Source organism: Myodes glareolus, chromosome 4, assembly GCF_982192425.1.
Source record: "Myodes glareolus chromosome 4, mMyoGla1.1, whole genome shotgun sequence".
Lineage (NCBI taxonomy): Eukaryota > Metazoa > Chordata > Mammalia > Rodentia > Cricetidae > Myodes > Myodes glareolus.
In genome coordinates, this window is record NC_142029.1 from 73,213,421 (window position 1) to 73,234,742 (window position 21,322).

A 21,322-nucleotide genomic window follows, 5' to 3' on the forward strand; every position below is an offset into this window, starting at 1 on the left:
CCCACAGGTATCAGCAATAACCAACCCAACCAGATGCACCTGAACTCTGCTGCTGCCCAGAGCCCCATGGGAATGAACTTGCCAGGCCAGCAGCCCCTGTCCCACGAGCCCCCGCCTACTATGTTGCCCTCCCCTACCCCTCTGGGGTCCAACATTCCACTGCACCCCAATGCACAGGGGACAGGGGGCCCTTCTCAAAACTCAATGATGATGGCCCCGGGAGGCCCAGACTCCCTAAATACCCCTTGTGGCCCTGTGCCCAGCTCCTCCCAGATGATGCCCTTTCCTCCTCGGCTACAGCAGCCCCATGGTGCCATGGCCCCCACTGGGGGTGGGGGCGGGGGGCCTGGCCTACAGCAGCACTACCCATCAGGCATGCCCCTGCCCCCTGAGGACCTACCCAACCAGCCACCTGGTCCCATACCCCCCCAGCAGCACCTGATGGGCAAAGGCATGGCTGGCCGCATGGGCGATGCATACCCACCCGGGGTGCTCCCTGGGGTGGCATCTGTACTGAACGACCCAGAGCTGAGTGAGGTGATCCGGCCCACCCCTACCGGCATTCCTGAGTTCGACTTATCCAGGATCATCCCCTCTGAGAAGCCAAGCAGCACCCTCCAGTACTTCCCCAAGAGCGAGAACCAGCCCCCCAAGGCCCAGCCCCCCAACCTGCATCTCATGAACCTGCAGAACATGATGGCGGAACAGACCCCCTCTCGGCCCCCCAACCTCCCGGGCCAACAGGGGGTCCAGCGGGGGCTCAGCATGTCCATGTGCCACCCTGGACAGATGTCCTTGCTGGGCAGGACAGGTGTGCCCCCACAGCAGGGCATGGTGCCCCACGGCCTGCACCAAGGAGTCATGTCCCCACCACAAGGCCTCATGACCCAGCAGAATTTTATGCTAATGAAGCAACGGGGTGTGGGGGGCGAGGTCTATACCCAGCCTCCCCACATGTTGTCCCCACAGGGCTCCCTCATGGGCCCCCCACCCCAGCAGAACCTCATGGTGTCCCACCCTCTGCGGCAGCGCAGTGTGTCTCTGGACAGCCAAATGGGCTACCTCCCAGCGCCGGGCGGCATGGCCAATCTACCCTTCTAGCAGGCCCCTCAAGGGGCTGGGGATACTGAGAATATGTTAACTTTAAGAAGTTTTTTTTCCTCCAGTGTTGGAATGGATGGCCTGGGTCCAGGGGTAGGGTGGAGGGGTGGGAAGGGACTTGTGTGGGGAGTGGCATTTGTGGAAACCTGATGTGCTGGCAGCTTAGGGGGAAGAGGCAAGAGTCGGGTGGGGAGTTGGAATTGGGTTTTGACCAGGACTGCCCCTGCCCCCTTTCCTGTTCCTGTGGGGCTTCTATTTCCCTCTGTCTTTCTGCTTCTCTCCGTTTTCAGCTATGTTTGGGGGCCCTTGGGGAGAGAGGAAGGAGAGGAGGGGTCTTCCATCTTCTGTCCCTTTGGAACTGTCACCTTAGAGGTGCTCCAGGTCCATTGTCTCCTCCCAGTTTTTCCCCTTTCCCCCGTCTGTCTTCATTTCCTCTCCCTGCTGACATGGCTGACCTCCTCTCCCACGCCCCCTGCAGGTGGGCAGGTGGGCAGGTGCCAGCGGAGCTGTAAATAGAGCTGCGCTTTCGTGCCGGTTTGTGCGTGTGCCGTATTTCTGTGTTTTGATAGAAGTCACACACAAAAAAGAAAAAAATTTAAAAAAAACCCTTCCCCCTCCTTCAAAATGATCGCTCCCACCATTCGCCTGGACCCAGAGACGTACAGTCCTCTGCACCCTCCATATGCCCCACCCATCAACTGAGGTCAGACCATCTAGGCTAGGCTTCCGTTTGGTGAGCAGGGGGAGGAGGCCTCCCCCCTTCCCCTGCTATGGCCGCCTGTCTGCTGCTGAGTGAATTCCGGAGAGCAGGTGTGCTCCTGAGCGTGTGTTTACCCACACCAGTGACATAGGGCCCCTGCCTGGGTGCCTCTGCTGCTACATCTTAGCCAGAACTTGAAGCCCTTTGTCCCCTGGGCAGGTGTGGCCCCTTTGGAGCTATGTAGGGGTTAGCACAAGTGACTGCGGCCTATGACTTCAATGGCCTCCGGCCAGGTAACCCCATAGGGCACAGACTCTTCTAGAAACCACCACTTGCTTCTCACCAAAGAAGGAAGGGACAGAGTTTGGCTGAGTCAGTCAGTCTCCCTCCAATCTCCACCCCTAGCATGGAGTGAGGAAAGGCAGTGTGGGGGAGAACATCCTGCTGCCTGTCCACTCTGGCAAGGTCTTTCTGTCCAGGGTTCAGGGCCATGTACCAGATCTGTCTATGCCCTCCCAGGCACAGCCACTGCCTCCCTGTTACTTCCCAGGAGAGCCCCTCACCCACCGCTGGTCAGACTGAAGCCATACAGGAATGGGTGTTTTATCTCCCGTGGCCCCAGGAGTAAAATACTTCTCCTTTCCTCACTTCCTTTTTCCTGCCTTGTAAGGTGGCGGGCAACTCCTTGGCCAAGGCCTTTCCTGCCCTGCCTCCAGGGCCAAGGGCCATTCTAGACAGGGTGTCTTTTACCAGGACCCTGTCCCCAGCCTTCCTGACCTGCAGGGCCTGGTTTTGCCTTGGCAGCTGTAATACAAAGGGAATTTGTGTCCACTTCTCCCAGTCTGGTGCTGTCCATTGTCAGCCGGGTCAGGCACCGCTCCCCTCCAGAGCTGGCTGCAGGCCCTTGGCTTCCCTCGCCCCTCCCAGGGACCAGAGCCAAGGTCTCTGTGTTGAGAGGTGGGTGGAAACCTGTCCTCCTTCCTGCCAGACACTCTGCCCTCCCTGGGCCTTGTGCCCCCCACCCACGTTCCTAACCTATCCAAACGGTCTAACTGCCCTGCTCTGAGGAGAGAGCGCAGGCCACAAAGGGCCCATTGTCCCCTTCTGGTGTCCTTGTCTCCCACCTCTACCACTAGCTTCCCAAGGTGATCTCCACAGGCCAGCCTTCTCCTCTCCATCCATGGCCATACCCCAGCCATTTTGTACCATTATATAAATATATATATAAATATAAATATATAAATACAATATGTGAAGACATCTTCTTGGTTTTTATTTTGAAACACTTTTTAGGCTTGCTCTGGGGGTCTCTGTGCTGCCTGACTGTATTGACCTGTTTTATAGGTGCCTTTTTATTAAAAAGAAAATTCAAAAATGTAAAAAATGTAATCTCTTGCCTTTTTGTTTCTGTGTCTGGTTTCTCTGCTGGCCAAACTGGCTGTCGGGTACTGGGAACAGAAAAGGGAATCCCAAGATGTCTCCAGTTTGCAGTGAGGGTATAGTCTCTGCAACTATAGAACTGATTTCCCTAGTGGGGTTCCCCAGGGAGCTTGTCTGACTGGCTTGAGTGGTACCCGGCAACCCAGCTTCCCTCCAACCCCCTTTCCCTCCTAAATCAGTGGCCCGGAGGAGGAGGAGCTCAGAATTGCCTGCTAGGCTTCCCCTAAGCAGGTGTGGAGCAGCTTCCTCCGGTTCCATTTGAGTAGTACCCTCCCAGGGGCACGGTACCTCCTTCCTGGGGCTGGGGGACTTCCCTGCTCAGGTTGGCTTCTCACATTGCCCTCCCCTGCCCTCCTCCCTCTCCCGCCTAATGAAGACAAGGATCTGTTTCTATTTTCTTTTTCCCCCCATTTTATTCATTTATTTATCTATCTATTTATTTTTGTTTTTTGAGACAGGGTTTCTCTGTATAACAGCCCTAACTATCCTGGAACTTGCTTTGTAGACCTCAAACTCACAGAGATCTGAGTGCTGGAATTAAAGGTATGTGCCACCAGGCCCGATCAGTCTTCATTTTCTTAGCTAAACGCCCCCTCTTCTGAGGCTAGAACCCCTTTGCTATTTTACTTTCCACGGGTCCTGAGGATTACAGCAGGAGAGAGAAGTTGTCCTCCTTCCCCTTCAGTGCCCAGAAACCACTAGGGCCCTGGATCTTATCTCCTGACCAAGTCGGGAAGCTTTGGTTTCTGGACAGAGAAGACAGCTGGGTTTCAGTTTTACTTGCTCCTCTTTGGAGTCTGGAGCCAAAGTATCTTTCCATTTCTCCACCGGACTGCTTGACTGCTGGCTTGTCCTCTACTCTTCTTAGGACACTGGCTAGCCTCCGGGGCCTTCTGGAGTCTGTCCTTGGTCTGTAGTCCAAGATCCAGTAACGTGGGGCCAACCCGATGCTGGTTTGGTTGGAGCTAGACAGCTGCCTAAAGTAGATCAGTCTCAGTTTCCTGTTTGCTTAAGAGAACAAACAGCAGGGTTGAAGGGCTGGCACAAAGCTTGTGTTTTGGAGACAGGCATGGTAAGGTCACACTCTGCTGCCAGCTGGCTATTCCTCGGTGGAATAGAAGTGGTGGGTAGCTGTGGCATGTGGCAACCTTTTAGATGATGGAGTGCATTGTGGGAGGAGATCCTGGGGTCCATGACCAGAGGGAGATGAGACTGTAGGCGCCGCCGGCCGAGTGGTTTTTCCTATGGCTGGGGAGAAATAAAGCTGATTCTCACATTTGGCTGGTTAGGATGAGAGGTATGTGGAGGGCTCTTAGCCAAGGTGATGCAGGCAGTCTAGATAGTCCTTGCTCTGCCTTTGGGCTGCTTTCCTCTTCCAGGGCTCCCAGTTAGCCTGAGGGCTGGCAAAAGAGCTTAGGGACATTCTAGAGTTCTCTAGCTGTCCCATCTGGGGACATGGCCCAAACAAGCTCTTAGAACCCCAGGTTTCTAGCATCACTCCAGGCTACCAAGGCAAACAAACGGAAAGGGGGTTGTGGAAGTTCTAGAAGGTGGTGAGAGAGGTGGCGTTCTCCGACTCAGAGAGACTGCTCTTGCGCCAGCTGGGGAAAACTTGGCAAAGGGAGGCTGGGCCAGCACAGCCCAACTTTGTCAGAAGCCGAGACAAGTCACTGCGGAACTTTACACCAGCGAAGGTGTAGAGCATGGGATTGAGACAGCAGTGGGCCAGGCCCAGGAATTCACACACGGTGATGGCCACGGAGAGATAGCCACTCAGTTCGCAGCTGCTGTCCACAGCCTTCAGTCTCTCCAGTGTGTCTAGGAAAATGACAACGTGGTAGGGTGACCAGCAAAGAAAGAAAATACTTGTCACTAAGATGGCCACCCTGACTGCTTTCTGCCGCTGAGGACGCCGCTGGGCCTGACAGAGTCTGTGTATCACCCCCACGTAACACCAGCCCATCACCAGCATTGGTAGCAGGAAGCCCCCAATGTGGTAGAGGAAACGGGAGGTGAACCAGGCTTTGGTTTCAGCTTCGTTCTCTTGAGAGAAGGTGCACTGTGGCAGGGAGTCATTGTTATGAGGTTGGCCGACCTTGGCAAAGAGGACTTCTGGCAAGGCAAACAGGAAGCCGGCCAGCCAAATGGTGGCGCAGGTGATGTGGATGGAGAAGAGGCGGCGGCGGCGGTAGGCGTGGACAGCGTGGACGATGGCCAGGTAACGGTCTACGGCTATGCAGGCCAGCAGCAGGCTGCTGCAGTAGAAATTGATTTTGTGCAGCGCGATCACAACTTTGCAGAGCACGGTCCCGAGGACCCAGCCCACAGAGCCCTCAGCCACTGCAAAAGGCAGGATAAAGACCAGGAGAAGGTCAGCTACAGCCAGGTGGAACAGGAAGGTCTCGGTCGAGCTTCGAGTATGCCGGTGCCGCTCCAGGATCACAAGCACCAGGATGTTTCCCATCATCCCCAGGAGGAAGATGAGGCTGTAGGCCACAGGCATGAATATCGCCTTGAAGGAGGTCAGTAGGGGTCCCTCCTCTGTGGAACAGAAGTGACTTTCCTGTGAGGGGATCTCCGTGCTGCTATTGTAGATGGCCCATTCCTTGTACTGCAAGGACAAAGAGAAAGAAAAATAAGAAACGATAGCCCTATCTTTTCTCTCTGAGAGGAAACTCTCTGGGATGTTTCCTGTCCTAGGCTAACTGCTTCTTGTCTGCACTGTTCCATTTCCCCTTGGTGTATCCTTGAACAAATGACGTCATCTTTCCCTTCCTTCTTTCGTTCGTTCGTTCCTTCCTTCCTTTAATTTTTAATCTTAGACAGGATTTCCCTAAATGTCCCTAGGGACATATCTGAAATTTACTACGTAGACCAGGTTGGTCCCAGATTTGAGTGGTTCTTCTGTCTCTGACTGCTTGAGGTATAATCTCTCTCTCTCTCTCTCTCTCTCTCTCTCTCTCTCTCTCTCTCTCTCTGTAATCTTACTCCTATTTTACAGATGCCTCTCCCTCAAGAGGAGGCTTGATTGAAGGAACATTTGCCTGTCTCCAGAACCACTACCTCAGCCATTGAGCTACACTACCTCGGCGTCCCTGCAAAGACTACTGGGGAAGGGGCAGAGACTGAGTTTCCAGTTACTTCCCAACCAGAGAGCAAACTCCCTAGGCACAGGAACCCAGCAGAGTCAAAAATGAGTCACAGACAGGGAGCTCAGGCACAGGGAAGGAAGGGAGCCTGTTCTGAGTGGAAAAGCAGGGGGAGTACCTGTTACATCTCTGGAACTTGCTACCTCCACATCCTCCCTGCCCTTTGTTGCCGCCCTCCATCAGCCGGGCTCTCCGGTTGTTTGCCTGCTAACCACAGAGGAAGACAGAGTGCCTGTTTTCATTCCTTTCACTCACAGCTGCTCTGCACCTGCTCTTCCTCACCTCCCTCTCTGCTCTTCCTGCCTTCCCCTCGCCGACCTCCTCCAAGGAGGGGGGCTGGTGCAGAACCAATTACACTCACCCAACAGTGGGTTCAAAAGACAGTGATGGGAAGGGGCCCCAGGGAGGCCAGAGACAGTGGGTAGTCTGTCCCCTAGGCTCGGGGGGGGGGGGGGGGGAATTCACTCTGACCCTCTTTCAGGAGAGTGGGTCCCCTGCAAGCTGTGATGCTTACCCGTTACCTCAGAGCTTTCTTGCCACCCAGGCACCCTAGTTGTAGGCCACACACTCACTTCCATGGGTAAACCTATTCCTCATCTTGGTCTTTTGGTCCCTGGAGCAGGTGGTTCTTTAAGAAGGAGTGGGGACACGTGCTACAATGGTGATGCTATCTACCACCCTCTTCAGTGTCTCCTCCTCCTGCCATTACCTCAGCACCACCCTTCATGTGATCTCTCTATGAATCCTTTTTTTAAAAAAAATATTACTGGGTGGTGGTGATGGATGTCTTTAATCCCAGCACTAGGGAGGCAGAGGCAGGCAGAGCTCTGTGAGTTTGAACCCGGCCTGGTCTACAAGAGCTAGTTCCAGGACAGGCTCCAAAGCTACAGAGAAACCTTGTCTCAAAAAAAAAAAAAATTCTTTTTAAAATTTTATTTTGTGTGTATGGGTATTTTGCCTGTATGTATATATAAGTAGGATGTGTGTGCCTGGTGCCCTTAGAGGTCAGAAGAGAGCCTTGACTCCCCTGAAACAAGTTAAAGGTGGTGTAATCACCATGTGGGTGCTGAGAACTGAACCCCAGTCCTCTGCAAGAGCAGTCAGTGCTCTTAACCACACAGCCATCTCTGCAGCCTTCCAGGTCCTTTTCTTGTTTGTTTGGTTTGGTTTGGTTTTTCAAGACAGGATTTCTCTGTAGCTTTGGAGCCTGTCCTGGAACTAGCTCTTGTAGACCAGGCTGGCCTCAAACTCACAGAGATCCGCCTGCCTCTGCCTTCCGAGTGCTGGGATTAAAGGCATGTGCCACCACTGCCTCTCCGTGTTCTTTTCTAACTACCTTTTCTATCCTTGTCCACTTTCTTCCCAGTGGACAGAGAGAGTTTTCTCGTACACAGATCCTAGCCATGTGCCGCGCAGAAATCTGAGGTGAGAGGATGGTGTAAGCCCAGGGTTTGAGTTCTTTTACCAGTGTAGCCAGACTCTGTCTTGAAAACAAACAAAAAACTACACAGATCTATAGTCTGAGTGTCCAGTTTAGAGTCTTTAGTGGTTCCCCATCACATATAAGAAATAGTTGTCTTGCTGGGTGGTGGCGGCGCAGCCTTTAATCCCAGCACTCGGGAGACAGAGGCAGGTGGATCTCTGTGAGTTCGAGGCCAGTCTGGTCTACAAGAGCTAGTTCCAGGACAATTAGAGCTGTTACACAGAGAAACCCTGTCTCCAAAACAAAACAAAAAAAAGTTGTCTTTTTGTCTTTGTCTTGTTTTTTTAAATTTCATATTCAATAATAAAGTCATTTATAAAAAGCCATTTTTGTGATAATGTCTGTCAGCAGAAAGATGGGTCAAGTCAAGCTTCACACAGCAGAATGCAGCATGTACTTGAAAGAAAATTAAGTTTACAGTGTGTCTGTTCTCTTAGGGAAAGACTTTGAACACACATGGCTCAATTTCAGAACCAATAAAAGGGCGTCCATACAGCACAAAGGTCTGGGGTGGTAAGCACATCACCGAAGTGCCTGGGGCTGGGGTTCCCAGCTCCTCTCCTTACCTTTAAACTAGAGAGCTTCACTTTTGACTCCATGGTCGAAACAAACAAACAAACAAACCACAGAGTCGGCTAGGCATGGGGTGGCACATGCATTGGGGAGACGGGACAGAGGATCAGGAGATCAAGGGGGCTTTCATATACAGAAGTTCCAGGCTAGCCTATGCTGCTTAGGTCCCTATAACAAACAAACAAACAAACAAACAAGGCTGTCCATTTCTGGAGTAGAGCACTTGCCTACCACGGACAAAGCCAGAGCCTGTGTATGAGGAAAACGGAACTACACTCTAGGAAATAATGGTCCTGTGAAATGGGGTCTGGATGCCCCAGAGAGAAGGCCTTACATTCCTCTAAAAGGGACTGAGGGTGTATCTCAGCAGGTAGGATGCTTACCTAGCATATACAGAGCTGATTTTGAGCCTTAGCCCTGCAAAAATAAAAATAAAAATTTCCAAAATGTCTACTCCTTTGATGTGTCAAACATTACCTACTGTTATCAGGTACCCTGTGCCTAAGACATGCATTCTACCAGCTGCCTGCCCTCAACAACCCAGACAGCTTCCTGACACCTTTGCCAAGTTCTTCCTTGTTCAAGTCTGCTTCTCTAAACCCCTGGCCTTCCTTCGGGGCCCAAGTCAACCCCATCATCCTCCATCCTTCCTAGCCCACTCTGCTAGGAATTCCTGACTGCCTAGGGCTCAGCAGGGATTCACATCTCTGCATCTTTCTGTAAATCCTGCCTCTGGGGTTTAACTTAGGTTCCCTGTCCCTATAGGGAGTTGTTTCCAATAGAACAGCTGAACAGAATAGTTGAAGACAGCCTTTTGACTCTGACTCTACTATCGGAGGTGGAGGGGACACTGTGGGGTGAGTGGTCCTTGTGCAGACAGATGGCAGAGAGGTGATGAAGGCCTGGGACAGGGAGGCATCTCACCCTGGCAGCTGCTGAAGCTGGCCACTCCGCTGTCCAGGGAAGTGTGTGAGTCTAGCTGGTCTGACCAAGGGGCCCTTTATGATAACTGTTCAAGTTTTCACCGTACAAAGCCTCTAGGTTGATCAACTCATTGTTCATTCAAAGTCCAATCAGTGGGACATTTCCATGGGGGCAGGTTTAGGGGGTGAGTGTCTACCTCTTCCTCCCTGCCAAGAGGTATTGTTTTGGCAGAGTCTTTAGAGGAGGAGAAAATGGGAGGAAGTAGTTTGGTACATATCAAAGGGAGGCGTCAAACAGATGATTCGGAGCTCAAGAGTGTTAAAGCCACTTCCTAACCCTGTGTGCGGGGGGGGGGGGGGCTCCTCTCCTCTAGACCATGGAGAGAAGCCATAAGGTAAGGTTGTCCCTGGCCTGGTGAATAGATGGGGAATGAGATACCCACAACACAGTGGGACACATACTGTCAAAGGGAGCTGCCTGGTTAACGCTCAGGGAGAGAACAGAGTCAGCGGTGGGATGAGTGGCTCACTCATTCTTTGCTGTAGAAGTGGCAGAAACCCTCATGTGTATCCCCACTGTGATGGCAGCACACACACTATACAAACATGCCCAGAGGGACCACAGCGCCATGCTTCATAGACAGGCACCCAACAGAGCACAAACAGCTTACAAGCTATGGGGATGTACGCCCCAGCAGAAAATGTGCTGCCTGCGACGAAGGCAGGTGTGAGTTGTCAGGAATGCACTGAGAACTCTGAGGCAGGAGGATGCCTAGCTGGTCCTGGTATTAGGGATGGGATAGGCAGAAGAGGTCAAAAGATACAAAGTGCTTCACCCATGATGGGATCTACATATGGTTCTCTTTCTATCTGTGTTTTCTCTAAGTCAGGATGCTGCTTTGCAGCCTCGAGCCGGCTGCTAGGGCAGCCGTTCTCAACCTGTGGGTCGAGACCCCTGTGGAAATGGAACAGCCCTTACATAGGGGTCGCATATTAGATATCCTGCATATCAGATATTTACATTACAACTCTTAACAGTAGCAAAATTCCAGTGATGAGGTAGCAATCAAAACAATTTTATGGTTGAGGTCACCACAACATGAGGAACTGTATTAAAGGGTCGCAGCAAGGCTGAGAGCCACTGTACTAGGATTTACTGACAGGATTTCTCTGAGAGCAGGTAAGGGACATTCCTCGAGGTTCTACACTGGATTTTCCTAGCACCCAAGCCTGCTTTGGATGACGCATGGCTGGGGAACACATTTTTGTTTGTTTGTTTGTTTGTTTTTGTTTTTTTGTTTTTTGAGACAGGGTTTCTCTATAGTTTTGGAGCCTGTCCTGGACCTAGCCCTTGAGACCAGACAGGCCTCAAACTCACAGAGGTCTGCTTGCCTCTGCCTCCCAAGTGCTGGGATTAAAGACATGTGCCACCACCGCCCAGCCAACTGGGGAACACTCTTAATAAAGCAGAGTCCTCCATAAGCAGAGACCAGGGACTCACATTCACCAGGTGGAATTATTATAAGTCAGAGACCTGGACTGGGGTTTAACCTGTAGCCTCTCTTAGTTAGGAGGCTGAATCAGAAGGATCATTTGAACCCAACCTCGTCAACACACACACACACACACACACACACACACACACACACCCCTGTCTTGGGCAATGGATCATGGGAACAAAGACTTGGAGTTTGTTGGCTGACAGACAGGTCACCAGTGAAAAGGCTGGGAGAAGGCTGTCCTTGTCCTCTAGATGAGGGGAGGGAAGCCTTCTGGGGGTTGGTTATTTCTGTTTGGAAAACTCTGGCCTGGAAAGGTTTTTCCTGGTGCTAGGAAGGTGGGGGGGGGGCACAAAAGAGAAGCCTGAAGTCCTTGAACTGTCTTCAAGGACTGGAAAGGGCCCTGGGTTGGGAGGACTGGCTGGGCTGGGCTCTGACATGAGCCTCAGGTGTAGACCAGGAGAAATGAACAGTCCGGCCAATGGAGAGACAGCTTTGTAAGCACGACTGTCCAGCAATGGGACGTCTTTGAGTTCAAGCGCAAGGGGAAAATTCCCACCTCAGGAAAGAGGCTGGACCATACATTCTGCCTCAGGAAAGAGGCCGGACCGCACACCCGCTTCTGCAGCTCACCAATGCTCTGGTTGTCAGTCGCGCCCTGCCATTCACCACGCCAGCAGGCTCCACTTCTCTAGCCTGCCCTGCAGCCGGTGAATGCCCCAGGCTACCCAGTTCCCAGCCCTGAGGAGCCAGCAGAGCTTCCGGCCCAGGACTCCAAGACCTGCACTGTGCTGTCCACTCTATCCACTCGCACAAGCTGAGCTGAGTTTTGCCGTTTTTTTCTTTGCAGTTCCAGGGATGAACCTAGGGCATTTCCCAAGCTAGACGAGTGTTTTACCACTGAACTGCATTTCCATTCGCTGCCCCTCGTTGCCTTTCCACTTGCTGTTTTGTTGTGTGTGTAACAGATGATTGTGTGTGTGCGTCGTGTACATGTGTGCATCTGCCATGTATGCATGCATGTTCTCAGGGGCTAGAAGAAGGCATCCGACTGAATATGGGTGTTGGAAAGCAAACTTGGAAGAGCAGCAAGTGCTCTTACCTGCTGAGCCGAGTCTCTCCAGCCCCAGTTTTTAGTTTTTTGAGATAGGATATCATTGTGTAGCCCAGGCTAGCCTTGAACTCAAGTTAATCTTGGACATAGGATCGTCCTGCCTTAGTCTCTTGGGTTCTTGGATTATTGCCATCATGCTTGGCTCTGGGGAGGATTACTAAGCAATCCCTACCTCTCATCACACTGTCAGGTTTCAGATGAGTTCACCTCGTGAGCCAGCGTCAGTCTGCACCGGGAAGATGAGTTCAGTCAAGGCACACGCCCCTGCATCTCTCACCTCCTGAGTTAGCACTTGCTTTAGATGTTCAAAAAAAATAAATTTTATTGTATTTATTTGTGTGCACGCACACGTAAGGAGAGCAGAGACCATTCTGGGGAGCTGGTTCTCTCTTTTCACCATGTGAGACATAGGATTGAACCCAGGTCCTCAGGCTTGGAAGCAAACACCTTTACCCATTGAGCCATTTTGCTGGCCTTTCTGAGATAGTGTTGATTTGAAGTATTTTTTCTTTCATTCCCAAGAGAAAACTCATTCTTGTGCTCTGACTCTGTGTTCTAAATACGTAGTGGCTCTTTATGTATCTGCCAAAGGAATGGGAAAAGGCAGACTGTCCCTTAGGAGGGCACGTGTTCCTAACACAGTCTCTGAGGTCTGAATGACAGAACCTAGATTCCCCCTAATGAAACCCCTCCCAGATCTGGTCCTAACATAGTCTCTGCGATCTGTGTGACAGAACCTAGACTCCTCCTAATGCAATCCCTTCCACACTGGCCTCAGGTTTCCCCTCATTTCTGATCCCTCCAACCGCCCCTCCCCAGTTGAGGCTTCCTCTACCGGGGCTTCTGTGGGACTTTTCACGTGGTCAGAATGAGGGGACCCTCCCTCCCCTTCCCTCAGGTAAAGCCCAGAAACAGCCTGAGCAAGTTTTGGTTCCTCTTTTTCATTCCCGTGGTGAAATGAGACAGTTGTGTGTGGACAAAATGTGACCTGTGGTGCTCTGGTCACATTGGGTTTATGGCTCATAGTGATCGTCCATGAGGTAGGGTCAGAGAAACTAAACACCGAAGCTAGGGCCTGTGCTGTGGCAGCCCTACCTCCTGACGGCTGGAGATTTACATCATCACTAGCCTGTGTGGGTGCCCAACCAAGGCCCTGGTTCCAGACATGCACAGCCAAAGACCTCTGCTTGGAGATGTGAAACGAAACAGCCCACGATGGTTCTCCTACGCAGACTCTCCTCCAGGTCTACCGAGACCCCTGGGCACCAGGGTCCTCCTTTCTGGTTCTTAGCCATCTAGAAGTTTTGTTCAGATCTTGCACTCATAAGGATTAATGGCCTGCCTTAAACTAGCAGGTGTTCATGGGGTCAAAGGTGATCATTGAATTCAAGAGGACAAAGGGGGTTTGTGCGATGTCTCAGTGGGTAAAAGAGCTTGTTACACAAGCCTAATGACCTGAGTTTGATCCCCAGAATCCAAGGTGAAAGGAGAGAAGGAATTCTCAAATGTTCTCCTCTGACCTCCACACAGAAATCATATCAAACATGTGTCCTCATACAACACACAATAATAATAATAATAATAAATTCATATAAAAGGTGGGCAGGGCATAGTGAAGTATACCTTTAATCTCTTGGGAAACAGTGGCAGGCAGATCTTTGTGAGTTCAAGGCCAGCCTGGTCTACATAACAAGTTCCTGAACAGGCCAGACTATAAAGAGATCCTTTCTCAAAATTAATTCATTAACTAAATTAATTAAAAATAATAAAAAAGAGAGGGTGTTGAGACAGCTCAGTGGGTAAAGACATCTGCCACCAAGCCTGAACACTGGAGTTCAATCCTTGGGATAGGCACACTGGGCAGAAAGAACTAAATCCCATGTGCACACACTGGCACATACATGCACACACACTATAAATAAACAAATGTAAAAAAAATTAAATAGATCAAAGGGGTGGGTGTTGCTTGACTTATCAAGATCCCTGTTTCAAGCCCCAAAGTTGGAGTGCAGAGCCTAGCTATCTGGGAAAGTGGGCCAGTAATCATTTGGGTCAAGGGCCAGGAGTGGGGAGCAGGAAATAAAATCAGTGGGAGAAACTCTGCAGACTCCCCAGAAAAGTGGCAAGTTAAGACCTCAACTTCCTACCACAAGGCAGAAAATGCTCCTTGGGAGAGCCAGGGATGCATGAGGCCTTGGTTTCTAATTCAGTATAAGAAACAAACTGAGTAAAAGAGAAACCCACAATTTTATTGAGAAGCCACTAATGCAAGACTTTTCGGCCTCTGTGCTGCCATCCAGGACACCTACACTGTGGCAGAGTGGGCAGTGTGCCAAGGCTAGTTATGACCTTTCGGAAGGTGGGCGGGGCCAAAGTGGAGGCTCTGTGTTCAGAGTGTCAGCTACCCCTGAGGAGAGCACACGGGAGGCAGGTGAAGGCAGGGTGTGCCTGATTGAAGGGATCCAGGGCCAGGATTGTCTTAGGATTCCCAGCTAGACCCTATTGAGATCCTAGCTGATGTCCAGGCACACAGCTGAGGGCCTTTGCTTTGATATATGTCATGGAGAAGTTGCTAGGCTTCTCTCCTCGGAATGTAGGTTTGCTGCATGTTGTAAACCCTCTGCTGTCCCTCTGCCCACTGCTACCACCTGTCTCTAGTAGGTCACACAGTGAGGTGCGGCATGCAGTTAGGGGAAACTCTCAAGGTTTCTCAGAAGCCAGGGACGGCCAGGTCTCCAGGTGGTTATAAAGGCATCCAAACTGGGTCAGGACTGATGGTCAGCTTGATGCTGTGGGCAGAAGATACCAACTAACCAAATCAGGGGCAGCCAGTGGTAGGGGTGAGGGCGAGGGTGGGAGCATCCTGCCTTGTCAAACATTTCGGCTTTAAAATCTGACCTGGGGTCTGGCCTAGATCCCGGTTAGACTCAGCTGGCTTCATGGGGGTGCCACTTGGGCAGTCATGGGGATTTCACACTTCGAAGGACCTCAGGATTGGTTTAATGCTTTCCATTGTCATCTTGATTTTTTTGGTTTGTTCCTTTTTTTAAACAGAGTCTCTCTATGTAGCCATCTGGACTCAAATTCACAATCCTCTTGCCTGAATCTTTTGAGTGCTGGGATTACAGATGTGGGATTACCGTGCCCACCTTTGACATTTTTCATTTTTTTTCAACAAGTGGCCTTATATTTTGCCTTTGCATTGGACCTGCAAACTACAGCAGGTCCTAAACAAACACATGGATAGATCCAAACCAGGGCGGACTGTCTCAGTTTGAAGCCACGACTCAGTTTGAGGCTTGAGTAAAGGAGATTCCCCCAGCAAGCCCGGGGGCAGAGTGGGTAAGTGATAAAGCAGACCCCAGATGCTGGAGCTGAGAGAGTGTGCTCAGGGTAGGAGATCTGATAGGACCCAGGGCCTGGAGCGTTCATGGTCTAGCCTAGAATAAGCTCATAAGACCACAATGAAGTTTCCAAGTCTGCTGCTGCCCACACCCCAGAACCCTGGGGCTTTTTGCTTGAGCTGTTCCCTACAACATCCTTTGGTAGCACCGTGGCACCCAAGTCAAGTGAACCACTGTGCTTCCCTGGAGACACTTGGGTGAGTACCAGAGAGTGGTGCTGGTCATCACTTTTTTTTTTAACTCCTACCTAAGAAACTCTTCTGAGAACACCTGGTCTATAGAGACAACAGCTCTTTCCTGGAGGCTACAGCATGTTCCAAGACACTTTTAGGAGGAATACAGCTTAGCATCCCCTGCTGCATGACTCTGGCCATTGGGATCCTCTTTCTGGCTACCATCTGTTCACACGCTTCATCTATACTTTTGTCTAAATGCTTCTAGCCAGGGATTCGTTCCTCCCTCTTGCTTAGACCATAAACTATTGGAGGGCAAAGATTAGGTTCTCAAACGTCTCCATCCAATACAGAAAATTGTACCTCGATGACAAAACAGCAAGATAACAATTAAATATATATTTGAGACAAGGTCTCATGTGTTCTAGGCTAGCTCCAAACTCGTTATGTAGCTGAGGATGATCTTGAACTTCTGATCCTCCTGCCTCTGTCTTTCTCATGCTAGGATTATAGGCATGTACCACCATACTTAGTGTATGTGTACTGGGGATGAAACCCAGTTTTATGCACGCTTGCACGCACTCTATGAACTGAGCATTTTCCCAGTGAACAACTACACATTTACTGATTGGCTAGCAGTGCTGGCATACTGACATTAAGAAAGCTTCCAGATGGATAGTGGTGGCACATACCTTTAATCCCAGCACTCGGGAGGCAGAGGCAGGCAGATCTTTGTGAGTTCGAGGCCAGTCTGGTCTACAAGAGCTAGTTCCAGGACAGGCTCCAAAGCCACAGAGAAACCCTGTCTCAAAAAACAAAACAAAACAAAACAAACAAACAACAACAACAAAAACATACAAAAAAACAAAAACAAAAACAAAAAACAAAACAAAAAAAGAGAAAGCTTCCAGCTAGGTGTGGGCTCACGCCTTTAAACCCAGCACTTGGGCAAGAGGATCTCTGTAAATTCAAGGCTAACCTGGTCTACAGAATGAGTTCCAGAACAGCCAGGGCTACACAGAGAAACCCTGACTTGAAAGAAAGAAAGAAGGAAAGAAAGAAAGAAAGAAAGAAAGAAAGAAAGAAAGAAAGAAAGAAAGAAAGAAAGATGAGAACTTCTGAAGTGCTTTGCCATTCTAACCCAAAGAGACAAAGAGAAGACTCTTTATTGAAGAACCAAGAGGTAGAGTTGTGTCCCTAGTCACACAGCAGGGGATGCGGAACCTCATTCTCTGTCTGCCCTCTCCCTCTGATGTCTATTAATGGCACCAGATAGTGGACAATAAAAGTCTAAAAGTACAGGCACCTGTGCATTTCCTATGTCCTACAATCCTCGCGGAGGGACTCCCTAGCTATCCCCTCTCCCTTGACACAGAATATATAAAATTCCAAGCAGGACCTGGACAGCAGGGAGCCTCCTGTCTCTACTCACCAGGTCCTCCAGGTTGTTATAGGTGATGAGGTCCACGTCCAGGGTTAGTTGGTAGTTCATAGCTGCAGTTCTGCGTCACCAGACTGGTCACACCACACTGTCTGATGCTGAGAAGCTCTGTGCTGGTGCCTATGGAGAGGTGGCAGGCGTCAGTTGCAAATTTAAACAAATGAGCTGTGTGCTGTCTCCTGGGGCTGTGCAGGGCTTGCCGCTTGCCTCTCAACTCATCATTTTTTTTTTCCACTGGGTCTTTTCTGTTTTGTGTGTGTCTCTGTGTGTGTGTGTATGTGTGTGTGTGTTTTTCCTTTCTTTTTTCTTTCTTTAAAGAAAAAGGGAAACTCCCCCACAGCATCAGCTCTAGTCAAGCTTCTCAGCATCTTTCCTGGCAGCTGTGGTCTCAAGTGGGCCAGGGGTCTGAGGTGAAGGGCCGCCTTTCGCTCCTGCTCACTGGCTCTCTATGAGGGAGGCACACAGACTTGGGAAACTCCTTATAGAAAGGGACAAGAAAAGAGTGTTTCTAGCCACCTCTAGGTCTTCACTTTTCTCGTCACCGGGGTGACCGACCATACCAATTTGCCCAGAACCAAAAGGAAGTCCCCTGTCCTGGGAAACCCCTGAGTCCTAGGCAAACCAAGGCACTTGATCAACCTGTTACTGCCATCCATTGGCCCAGCCAGGAAGGAGTACCCCCTCCCCTTACCTTTTCAGCTCAAGTTTGGAAGAGACAAGCTAGAAGTTCTCAAGGGGAACAACCCTAAAATAATACTAGAAGACCAAGAAATGAAATTACCAAATGAAAACACAAAATAAACACAGCTACGGAGCCATGTTCTGACTCAGAAATAACGATGTTCCGCCCACAAATAAACTTGTAGACAGTCTAGACTACCCCTCCCTCCAATTTTACACAAGAGGTTCCTGTAGCCGAGAGAAAGAGAGAGAGAGAGAGAGAGAGAGAGAGAGAGAGAGAGAGAGAGAGACTTACCCAGGATCCTATAACATATTCTTGGCAGCCATCTTGCATCCAAGGGTCCTGACTCAATATCATCCTCTGCTCCCCAAGGCAGCTGTTTTACAGACTCACAGCAGCACCTGCTCCTCCTCCTGCTCTGTCTTGCCACCCTGAGTGTCACTTCTTTCATGAAGACCTGTGGCAGACATTGATCCATTTCCCTTCCAGGTCTCATCCTGGTGGGTTTTCTTCCATGGCGGTCTCGTTTCCTGACTTGGTTCACAATAGTGTAGGGCTGGACCTGAAGGCACCTATATATGGTGTACTGGGCGCTTTGTTTCGGTTTTGTGTGGGTATGTCTGTGTGTGCTTTGTCTTGCTTTGCCCCAACTTTGTAACCATCCTCCCCTTCCAAGTCCAATCCCTACCACCGTGCGGCAGGCTGTTTCTCTGCTCTGCCATTGCCATCACCTTGCCCCCCACCCCAGGTAAATCACCTTTCAAGGGGATCCTATCCTGACCAGGGTTCTCCTTCACCATCTCCAGAGCCCAGTCTCCCCCTTTCCAACCTGCACACCTTGGTTATAGTCCCCACCCTGTCCGCAACATAAAAAAACATCTTTCTCAAGGCTTAAAGTGGAAAGACTTTTAAGCTCCATTTGGACCGTCTCAGTCTCTCCCCTCTCGTTCCCTACCAACAGAAACTGCTCTTTAAAAAATTATTGCATTTTTATTTATTTTAGTGTGTGTGTATGCGCACGCGTGTGCGTGTGTTCTTGTGCATGCATATGTGGGAGAGAGAGCGAGTGAGCACCTGAGGAGGCCAGAGGAGAGTTTGTGAGGGTTGGTTCTCTCCTTCCACAGTGTGGGATCTGGGGATCAAACTCAGGTGGTCAGACTTGGCGACAAGTGTCTTAACCTGCTGAGCCATCTTGCTGGCTCCAAAACTTTCTCTTGAGGAAGAAGATGGCCAGGACAAGGGGCTGGAGCTCTTGGCTGGTACTTCTAGTCAAGCATCCTTCTGGGACACTGTCTCAGTGCCTCCTGGGTCTGGAAATGGCTAACGCACGCCGTCTTGCTCCTCCAGCCTGTACGCAGGGCAGTTTTTGCTGCCTTGAACACACTGCACAGAAAAATACAGACCATGAGACTCTCCTAGGCATGGAAAGAGACTTTGAAAGACAAGCCAGTCACCCCTCACTCTACTCCTACCCCCAGGGAATGCAAGAGTAGAACTCACTGCATCTTCATCAAACAACCAGCCACGGGGTGAGAAAGTCACTTTATGAAAAAGCTTCCTCAGATATAAGGGTGAATTTCTGTCACTGTAGCGTTTGTGTGTGTGTGTGTGGGGGGTGAGGCAGAAGGATTGTGAGTTTGAGGCTAAAGTGGACTATGTGGTTAGACCCATCCAAAAAAAAAATTAAAAAAAAAAAAGAGGGAGGGATCTTGTTTCTGAGTGGGAAGGTTTAGTGTTTAGGGTTAGAAACTGACTCTTCATGCTGAGTCAAAAGGAATCTTCTTGTGATGTCCCAGCAGTCCTAGGGCCTCACACAGGACCATGCAGATTGTCTCCCAAGTGACCTCTGCCTACAGACATCATGTGCTTGTGAGTCTCCTGTTTCCCAAACCCATATTCTAATGTCTTCAACTATTTTTCAAAGAACTGGTTTCTGGGTCCTTTATCAGTCTGTTCTTTGACCTCTGAGTGATTTCCGGTCAGTAGTCCAGGAAGTCTGTGGCTAAGATAAACTCGAGGAAACCGAGTTTCCTTGTTCAAGCCTCCAAACGTATTTAGTTGCAATTAACATGACCATTCCTGTGGGTTCCTTCTCCTCTTAGTGGGTTTCATGCTGATGGTTCTAACCTATCATTTGATTTTATAACGGGAAACTTGTTGCCTGTGCACGTGATGACAACATAGAAAAGTCATCCTTGGATCTAACCACGTCTTGATCGGAGCTCTTAGCAGGACAAAGTCAAAGCCAGCATCCTGCTTCATGTCACTGGACACCTCAGAGGTCTGAGAAGACGTCGTCGAATAGGACCCAAGCTGGTCATTAGAGAGGTGCATGACATGGGGAGTGATGAAGAGGATGGTGGGCAGCGTTAAAAAGTGTGTAGAGCTGGGCAGTGGTGGCACACGCCTTTAATCCCAGCAATTGGGAGGCAGAGATGGGCAGATCTCTGTGAATTTGAGGCCAGCCTGGTCTACAGAGTGAGTTTCATGACAAGCTCCAAAGTTACACAGAAAAAAAAAAAAACCTGTCTCAAAAAACAAAACAACAACACAAACAAAACAAAACAAGACTTGATTCCCAGCGTGGGCCACCATTAAGAGGTGGTAGAGGGGAAAAGATGTGGTTCTGTTGGTGGAGCATTTGTGGAGAAGCATGAAGCCCTAGTTTCTGTCCCCAGCGCTGTGTAAAACTGGGAGTGGTGGCACACAGCTCTGAGCCTAGCACTTAGAAGGGAGAAGCAGCAAGATCAGAAATGTAAGGGTTATATAGGGACTTTGGGGCAGACTGGAACATACCAATCTTGCCTTTCACAGAAGAAGGTGGTAGAATGCCTTTAAGATGTGATGCTCGGGCCAGCAAGATGGCATACATAGCGTGTAAAGGCTCTTGCTGCCGAAAGTTCTAGCTGTAAGAATCATACGGTAGGAGAGAGCCAACTCCCACAAGTTGTTCTCTGGCCTGCACGTAAGTGTTGTTGCATGCGTGTACGCATGAGCGTAAGTGTGCACACACACTGAATGCTATTTTGGCTGTCACCTTGACAGAACTTGGAAGAGGAAACATCAATTGAATGTACTCCATTAGGCTGATCTGTAGCAAGTCTGTGGGGTATTTTCTTTTCCCCTTCTTTTTTGGTTTATTTTTATTATTTTATGTGTCTGAGTGTTTTGCCTACTGGTAAGTCTGTGTACCAAGGAGGTGGCGAGCCTCCATGTTCGTGCTGGGAATCAAACCTGGGTCCTTTGCAAGAACAAGAGCCAAGTCTCCAGCCTCAAGGGGTGTTTTATTGATTGTTGACTGATGTGGGAGAGCACAGCCCGCTGTGGGCAGTACTACCCCTGGGCATGTGGTCCTGAGAGACACAAAAAGAAGATGGCTGAACCTGAGCCAGGGAGCAAGCCGATAAGCAGTGTTCCTGCCTGGTTTCGATGTCAATTCCCAGGTCTTTGCCCCAGCTTCCCTGGGTGACGGCCTGTAAGACAGAAGTATAAATCGAATAAACCCGTGACGTTTTATCACAGCACCAGACAAGCAAACTAATCCAGTAAAAAAGATAAATAAGTAGAAATATAGATAGATAAATAAAGAGGTGGGGCCTAAAGTAGGTAGTAAAGGAACGGGGGTCTGTAATCTTAATGC

The 21,322-nt window shown here is 50.1% G+C and overlaps 2 protein-coding genes across 3 annotated transcripts in view; one reads left to right on the forward strand and one right to left on the reverse strand.

The window, feature by feature from the left end:
* Bcl9l (BCL9 like) overlaps nt 1-3,190 on the forward strand; it is a 28,101-nt gene extending 24,911 nt beyond the window's left edge. The window contains 1 exon segment of the mRNA XM_087905553.1: nt 8-3,190. Coding sequence (XP_087761679.1) covers nt 8-1,101 — 1,094 coding nt within the window. The 3' untranslated portion in view covers nt 1,102-3,190.
* Cxcr5 (C-X-C motif chemokine receptor 5) lies at nt 3,054-17,205 on the reverse strand. Of its 2 annotated transcripts, none has more exons than XM_048417252.3 (2): nt 16,992-17,205; nt 3,054-5,852 (listed from the first exon to the last, which is right to left on the reverse strand). In XM_048417252.3, the coding sequence occupies exons 1-2, from the start codon at nt 17,049-17,051 to the stop codon at nt 4,785-4,787; spliced, it is 1,128 nt and encodes a 375-aa protein (XP_048273209.3). In that variant the 5' UTR covers nt 17,052-17,205; the 3' UTR covers nt 3,054-4,784. The 2 variants fall into 2 exon arrangements, with proteins under 2 accessions (XP_048273209.3, XP_087761681.1); XM_087905555.1 differs by lacking the exon at nt 16,992-17,205 and adding an exon at nt 6,509-6,708.
* Nucleotides 17,206-21,322: the final 4,117 nt, after the last annotated feature.

Coding starts and splice junctions, on each gene's coding strand:
- Cxcr5 (XM_048417252.3), bottom strand. CDS start 17,051: ATGAACTACCAACTAACCCTGGACGTGGACCTCATCACCTATAACAAC. Junction 5,853..16,991: donor ATAACAACCTGGAGGACCTG/GTGAGTAGAGAC, acceptor TTGTCCTTGCAG/TACAAGGAATGGGCCATCTA.